General features: G+C 26.9%; 3 protein-coding genes across 3 annotated transcripts in view; 2 read left to right on the top strand and 1 right to left on the bottom strand.

Moving 5' to 3' along the window:
* LOC115240270 (aminopeptidase N-like) overlaps positions 1–8,004 on the top strand; it is a 98,123-nt gene that overhangs the window by 30,523 nt on the left and 59,596 nt on the right. The window lies entirely within an intron of this gene.
* Positions 1–8,004, top strand: part of LOC115240271 (aminopeptidase N-like) — a 62,588-nt gene that overhangs the window by 7,630 nt on the left and 46,954 nt on the right. The gene's annotated exons all lie outside the window — the stretch shown is intronic.
* LOC115240273 (cytochrome P450 6k1-like) lies at positions 3,989–7,571 on the bottom strand. The gene is made up of 4 exons (XM_029815328.1): positions 7,460–7,571; positions 5,117–5,619; positions 4,529–4,930; positions 3,989–4,302 (listed from the first exon to the last, which is right to left on the bottom strand). Exons 2-4 carry the CDS (start codon positions 5,607–5,609, stop codon positions 3,989–3,991), a joined length of 1,209 nt encoding a protein of 402 aa, XP_029671188.1. The 5' UTR covers positions 5,610–5,619; positions 7,460–7,571.

Here is an 8,004-nt window from a genome sequence, read left to right on the forward strand (position 1 = left end):
AATTATTTAAAGAATTAGATTTAGATAAATATTATTTGTAAATTTTTATTATATTCCAATATAAATTTTAAATAAATTTTATATATAATAAAATAATTCATAGATGTAACTAAAGATAATATATTTGTTATTATAATTTTCATGTTTCACGATATTTTTTGGTCACAGATAGATTTATTTCTATATTTTGAACATTTAGCTTTTAATATCTCGCGTTATATTTCCAATACTGTATTTGACCAATTTCCTTTTTTTGATATCAATAAATAAGATAATTCATTGTAGTTGGTAGATAATTGTTTAAAGTTATGATGTAATGTAAAAATTAAACCTTTGTTACGTGTTTAAATTATTTGATGTATACAATTTCTAGTCTTGCAGAATTATATATATAAATAAAATGCTAATAGTAAAAGTACTAGGCAATTTAAAAATTATAAAGCAAAATTCAGCATTTTTATCAATATTTTTAAATACACAAAAATACTATAAGATATATCTGGCTTGTTTTAGAACTTATGATTATATTTAAGAGATACACATATAAAAACATAAATTTAGAAGTTTCTTTTTATGGATTTGAATTTTATGTGTATAATATAGCGGCCTTTTCAGACAATGCCTATGCGATAAACCTTAATATTATTAGAATTGCCCCCTTATTTTTTGCCTTTATTTTTTACCCTACCTTATTATTTATTAATAATAAATGTTCATACAATGTGTTTTAGAAACGCAAAATTTGGGAAAATGTGGTGCAACATGTGAGTACAATTTATAACAAAATACAAATACGTAAATCCGAAATTGAAAGCCAGAAGAAGTATCTGCAGAGCTTTAAGCTAACCGAATAATAAGAGAAAATAACAATTGTGTAAGATGTGCATATATTCGCAAATTATTTTTATATTTCATAGCTATTTCAAATTATGTATTTAGATTCATTAATAGTGTTCGATGCATTCGCAAGTATACTTTACGATGCGCAACTCACCGATTTTCTTATCATTTTATAAACATAACGAAGTTGAACTATGCAGTTAATTATGTAAACGAAAGATAAGAGTTCTTAAAGTTTACAAAAAAATTAAATAAAAATACATTAAATACCATTCGTGCACTCGTAGATGTACTTATCTACTTTAAATAATTTTTCTCCTTGTGATAATATGTAATTTTTATAATGTATAATTAAGATTATAATATATGGTGTAAGTAATTTATTATTAGTACTTATATTTTCTCAAAAATTTGTTTTATCTCATTTGTTTTAACAATACAAAATTAGTTATTGAATTAGTTAAAAACTTTATTATCTTTTAAATATCATAAATATTTCGCAATAATCAAAGCATATTTTTGAAAGACAATTATATCTTTTTAATAACTTGTAATAAATAATTAAATATAGAGAAAATTGATATACTTTATAAAAACTTTTCAGAGAGAGCTGTGACAATAATATTATTTTTAAAAATCTGAAGATTATTAGCGATATATTATTTTTGTGATTGTGTCATTAGTACGAGAGATTAAATAATCTATCATAAGAAAAAACAGAAAAGATATATATATATATATCTTAAAATTTACTCAAGTGTAAAAGATAAAAAAGTCTAGTAAAAGCATTGTTCTAGCAATGATATCAACGATATTTGAGTGATATACATTTATTATAATAATTTTTCGATAGTGCTAATATGTTGCTAATGCAAGCATGCCCAGCGATTTTATATTAATATAACAAAAATTTTTTTTCCAGACATTCCCAGATTATCGAATGATAGATTTATTTCTTGTCCAAGTTCAACACGATTTTCTCCGTTTGGACGATGACCATGTGGGGCTTTTTACATCACATTTCAACAACTTATCTAAAAGTCTTTATCACATCAAAGGTATAGCAATATAAATTTATTTTTAATATATCTAATTATAATTTTATTGACATAATTTGTCGTAGCATCCATTATACTGCGCATGTTGCAACACGCAATTAGTGAAGAAATATTTTGGGAAGGCATCCGCTTATATGTATATAACACGTGAGTAATACATTATAATAAAATTGTAACTGCATAAATTTAAATATATTAAGTATAATAATAAAAGATTTTAAAAATTGTTTCTTATTTTTTCGCTTTTTGTTTCATTTATCTTGTTTTTTAGTTTTACTATAATGCCATTCTTTTAGATCTACTACTGATTTTTTTTAAATCCTAATTTTATTACTATTTCTATCATGTATATCATATAAACGAAAATATAACTTTATATTTTGATAATATTCATTAAAATTTTTTTACGATGTTTTAACATATTTGTAAATGTTAAATTTTATAAATTTTGAGAATTTAGCGAGCCAAATTACGGCAGTCTTCAAAGAGCTATATTGATAGCTATCGCTGAACAACAAACCAATACAAATCAAGTATACAAACCAGATATATTAGGAGTGGTACAAGCAATGGAGACTTGGCCAGAACAAAAGCATTATCCTATCATAAAAATAATACGAGATTATAATGATCCTATGAATTCAATAAATATAACAATACAAAATTTTAATACATCAAAGTATTATTGCATACCTATATCTTTTACTACGCAAAAGTATCCCAATTTTGACAATACTTCAGCTCAAATTTGGCTAAATAAAATACCGTATTACTCATTTGAATTAAGTTTCAAAGAAGATGGTTGGATGATATTTAATATACAACAAACTGGTAAATATTTAATGATAAACTTTTCCATATTTATTTTATACAATTAATGTTTCACATTATTTTAAATTTTTATCTACATTATTTTATAAAAATCTAAGGTATACATTATATAACTATAATATTATTTTATAATATAATATATAGTATAACTATATATTATAGTTACAGAAATTGTATTGTATAGTAGTTTGATTATTATTTACTGTAACCAGAAACGGTTTTATTTTATATTATATAAAAAATATCTCGCACAATTTAATTTTTTGTATGCTATTTTAATTATCAGAGTAACAATTTTATAATTAATATTTTAAATTTATATTTGTTATTTTTTTATGATATAGTCAATTTTTAGTACATTCTTAATGTATTTTTTATATAAATAACAATATGTGTGTGAACAGATATATGAAAAAAAATATTATGATAAATTTATTTGATAGAATAATGATTGATAAAATTTCTTTATTGTTTGACAGGATATTATCGCGTGAACTATGATGATGAGAATTGGCGAAGAATTTCGAATTATTTAAATCTTGAAAATTACATGAATATACATGTTTTAAATCGTGCCCAACTTATCGATGACGCGTTTCATTTCATGCTAGCACGCCAACTCAATTCTTCTATATTTTGGAATCTCGTAAGTTATCTAGAGCGAGAGACAGATTATGTGGCATGGTATCCTATGCTCAAAGCTCTGGAATACATATCGAGTGTCTTTCCATTACCGGAGAAAAATGTGGATGTTATCAAGGTAGATATTAATAAATTTCAATAAAGATATTATATTCTAGATTCTAGATGTTTACATATAAATATAATGGCTTTATATTAATATTTATCAAGCAATTTGTAAAAAAAAATAAAATACGTGCAGCTGAAGAAATTTAATTATATTTTCTCAAAAATTTGTTTTATCTCATTTAATAATATAAAATTAGTTATTGAATTAGTTAAAAACTTTATTATCTTTTAAATATCATAAATATTTCGCAAAAACCAAAGCATATTTTTGAAAGATAATTATATCTTTTTAATAATTTGTAATAAATAATTAAATATAGAGAAAATTGGTATACTTTATAAAAACTTTTCAGAGATGACTGTGACAATAATATTATATTTAAAAATTTGAAGATTATTTGCGATACGTTATTTTTATGATATAATTGTGTTATTAGTACAAGAGATTAAATAATCTATCATAAATAAAAAAACAGAAAAGATATATATATATATATCTTAAAATTTACTCAAGTGTAAAAGATAAAAAAGTCTAGTAAAAGCATTGTTCTAGCAATGATATCAACGATATTTGCGTGATATACATTTATTATAATAATTTTTCGATAGTGATTAAATGTCGTATAATATTCATGTACTATATCATATGTAATCTTTCCACCGGACTTGTCGAGAGCCTCGACAATTTCTTTCCTCAGAATATTTTGAAGATCAGGTTGCAATGCGAGTTCGTACAACGCGAACGCCGTTGTCGTTGAAGAGGTTTCGAAACCAGCGCTGAAGAAACTGGCTGCTTGCGCCATAAGATCATCCCCGTCGAATTCTAGAATTCAATTGATCTGTAGACTTTTAAAGGCTCTTATCATTTACGCCATAATTAACTTCAATTATCGGAATTATTGCTCTGACGTATCGGTTAGTCTAATAACGTCATTACAAATTTTATTACGTTATCATAAATTATCTTTTTATTTATTTTTGTCAAATATAATTAAAAAAATTTTGTATAAGTTTTAAAAATAACCATCGTTTAGTTCTGTTTTGCTTACTGAATCCGTTGTAATCCTGATCACCGTAATCTTTTTTCAGTTCAAGAAGAATGTCGATGAGATCGTTTCTCTTTATGCCAGATTCCATGCGATGAGTGATTGTCTCCCAAAAAACCTTGCGCAAAAAAACGGTGGGCTGCTTGCCGAACATCTTTATATGGGTGAGTCGAACTATACTTGGAAGGAAAAATATCGCGAGCATCTCCAAGCCGCGAATGGTATCGTATTGAAAGATCATTTTGCCGTATTTGCGAAACTCAGCGTTTGGATCCTTGAATGAATTCACATCGAGTCCATAAGCGGTGCTGCCGATGACATCCGTAGTAAATTTGGCAGTTAATTCTCTCACTTCAATCATCTCTTCTTCACCTGCCAGCAATGTTATCAACTGATTTAATCCATCTAGTTGTAAGTATCTTGTACAAGTTATCACACACGTTTTTATGAAATTTAGAAATGCAGCATTTGCGCATTTTTTCGTTTTTTTAAACAAATTCGGATTCTGTAATAATAATTGTATGATTTAATATTGAGTTGACTTTCATAAAATAAATTCTTGAAATTTTTCGATTATACATCTTTTTATGCTTATAAATTCAATCAATATATGATTACATTCGAACATTTTTTTCAGTTTACCGTATGAAAAGAATGGCGACAATTTCATTCTTAGCATTTTCCAAGTTGGATTCCTTAGAAAAAAGAGATTGTTGCAACCCAGACGATCTTTGGGATCTGCCATAATATATCGGTCGGGGAAGATATTAAATTCTTTTACTAAGATGTTCTTGACGAGTTCCCGATCACGAACTAACAAGAAGGGCTTGTCAAAAATATATAAACCGAAGTAAGGTAGCCCCTTTGCTTGCTCGTATAACTCCTTTAAAAAATACGCCGGCGCTTTCCTTAGCAATAGGCATTCCGTGAAATTGCCTACGAAAGGCGTCGGTGGAACGATTTCCGAGATGCCCCGTTTCTTCCAGTATTTAAAATTGCGTGTCATATAGAGGTAGACGGTTATCATGAGAGTCGTTAAAACTATAATGCCGTCCAAGCCCCAGTAAGCAGTTATGAGTGCCATTTTAGTTTGTCTATAAAAAATATTTTTTTGCATTTATATATATATATATAAGTAGATGATATTATATTTTAATGATATAAACAGAGTATTAAAAAAAGAATTCAAGATTTTAAGGGCAAGTAGTATTCACAAAATGAAGGAAAGAAGTTGTAATAAACATAAGTCGAAAAATTAATATTGTCTCATCCCGAGAACAACGCAATAATCTCAAACGTACGATGTTGATCCTAAGTTAACTTTTCGTGATTTCTTGCCAAGATTATGTCAAGGTAGATTTTTTAAGAATAGAAGTTCCCACTTTTAATTGCATATTTTTCGAGACACTGTAATAAATTCTTTTTTTATTTTATATATTTTCCGATTACGAATTTACGGTACTTTCGATATTTAGGAGGTTTGCAGGGTGCTTTATTTTATTTTTTATTTTTACTCTTATTTATGGCGATTTAACGTTCCGTTGCTCTAGAATATTGCTTTATTATTTGAAAATATCAAGGTTTTGTTCTAAAACTCATTGAGAAAATTCAATTCAATGCTTTCTGTCTTCTTTTTGCTTAAGGCTTGAATAATATGATATAATAAAGTTTCTGTCATTTTCAAATTTTATGTGCTATTGAAATTGGTATCCTTGATCGATAATGTTTTATTTTTCAAATACTAATATGTGGATTTAAATTAATGATTGCTAAAACTGGAAACACATAAAAATTATCATGATTATCATGAATTCGTTTTTTAATCACATGAATCGCCTGGAAGAAAAAATAACGCTGAATTGGAAATCATATCGGATGCGGTCTGATTGCTACATGATAATTACGTGAACATTCGTCTAATATGAAGAGAATGCTAGATTAAATTACAATTAATTATTGGCAAAAAGAAAAAACAAAATATTTAAAAAATAAGTTTTTCAGCACAACGTTCCAGAACGCGACAGTGTACGATTTGCAGAAATAAAATGAACTTCCGCACCACACACGCGATTGCATTTATACATTGCAACGTATGTTTTTCCACATCTGTTTCTCATCGGCAAAAATTTTACTATTTTAGCGTAATAGCAAGTCAGATATGCAAGACGTAATGACTTGTAGGTTAGCTCTGATTCGTAAATAATCTGAATAGTATTGAATATTCAACTTTATTTTTAAATGCAGATCAACGACATACGTTTGAATGATATTGAAAAGGTACAAAAACTGACATATACTTCTCCTAAAAAGAAAGACTGTCTAATAAAATATGCTACATTAAAAAAGCAATTGGTTATACAAATATATCAAACTTGAATGAATGAGACATGTTGTACAGAAGATAAATTATATACAACGAACGTTCGAGACAGGATGTCAAGTCTCTTTATATCGCATGATACATATTTATAAATATGTCTCTATCTATCTCGAAGGTTTATTTTATAACATTTGCTTTCTGATAACATGGGTGACTTACTTGTTCTGTATATTATTATTACACACATTTTTAATATAATATATTTCATTTACTTTGTAATTGCGCTGAAAAGGGTCCAAAAAAAGAACCGAAACGTATGCTTTTTATGATTATGCCTATCATCACTTATTATTAGTTAAAATGTCAATGTAATTTGATTGTAATTTGATAAAACATATGCGCACAAATTACCGCGCTGGCTCTTAATTGCTCTTTTCCCCCTATTTTATAATCTAAATATCGAAATAGCAGTATTCTTTTTAAATGTACCATTCTTTTCTTCATTTTTTTTACCACAATTTTTACCACGTTTCTGTAACTTTTAATGAATATGTCGGTTTCGGGAACAAATTTCTTAATTTCTTTCTAGTTTGTTTTCAACAATTAGCTCTTACCGTCGAATATAGGACACAGAACATAGAACGCTAAAATATATTTCAATACGAACACGCGATAATAAGCTACTATGATAAAATAAACTCCTGCATCATATTGGCGAGTGTATTTATACATCTTGAAATCTTTTCTCTTCCTCTCTACAGATGTTATTAACGTAATGTCGCGAAGGAGATAGTTGCATGACTGCATAATTGATGTACACGCAAATTCTTAAATATTTTTAAGATCTTTTAGTCACTCTTATTGTATCCTGCCATTATATCCGCTTGTCAGAGGGATGAGGGAAAAAAATCAGTTTCTTTCTTTATTATTGTTGAATACTATAATTATCGATTTAACGAAAGATATCAGTATTGTGACGAAGTTACAAGTGCAAATTATTTTTTTTGGCGAGTATGATTTTTAAAGTTATGCGATTTCTACTTATAGTAACGAATAGTATAAACAATTCAATTAATGTCTTGATAAATTTACAGTTTATTTATTAAAAATACATCCGTTGCAATACTTCAGAGTTCGTTCTTTTCTCTTTTTTTTTTTT

Source organism: Formica exsecta, unplaced genomic scaffold, assembly GCF_003651465.1.
Source record: "Formica exsecta isolate Colony F162 unplaced genomic scaffold, ASM365146v1 scaffold423, whole genome shotgun sequence".
Taxonomy (NCBI): Eukaryota; Metazoa; Arthropoda; class Insecta; order Hymenoptera; family Formicidae; genus Formica; species Formica exsecta.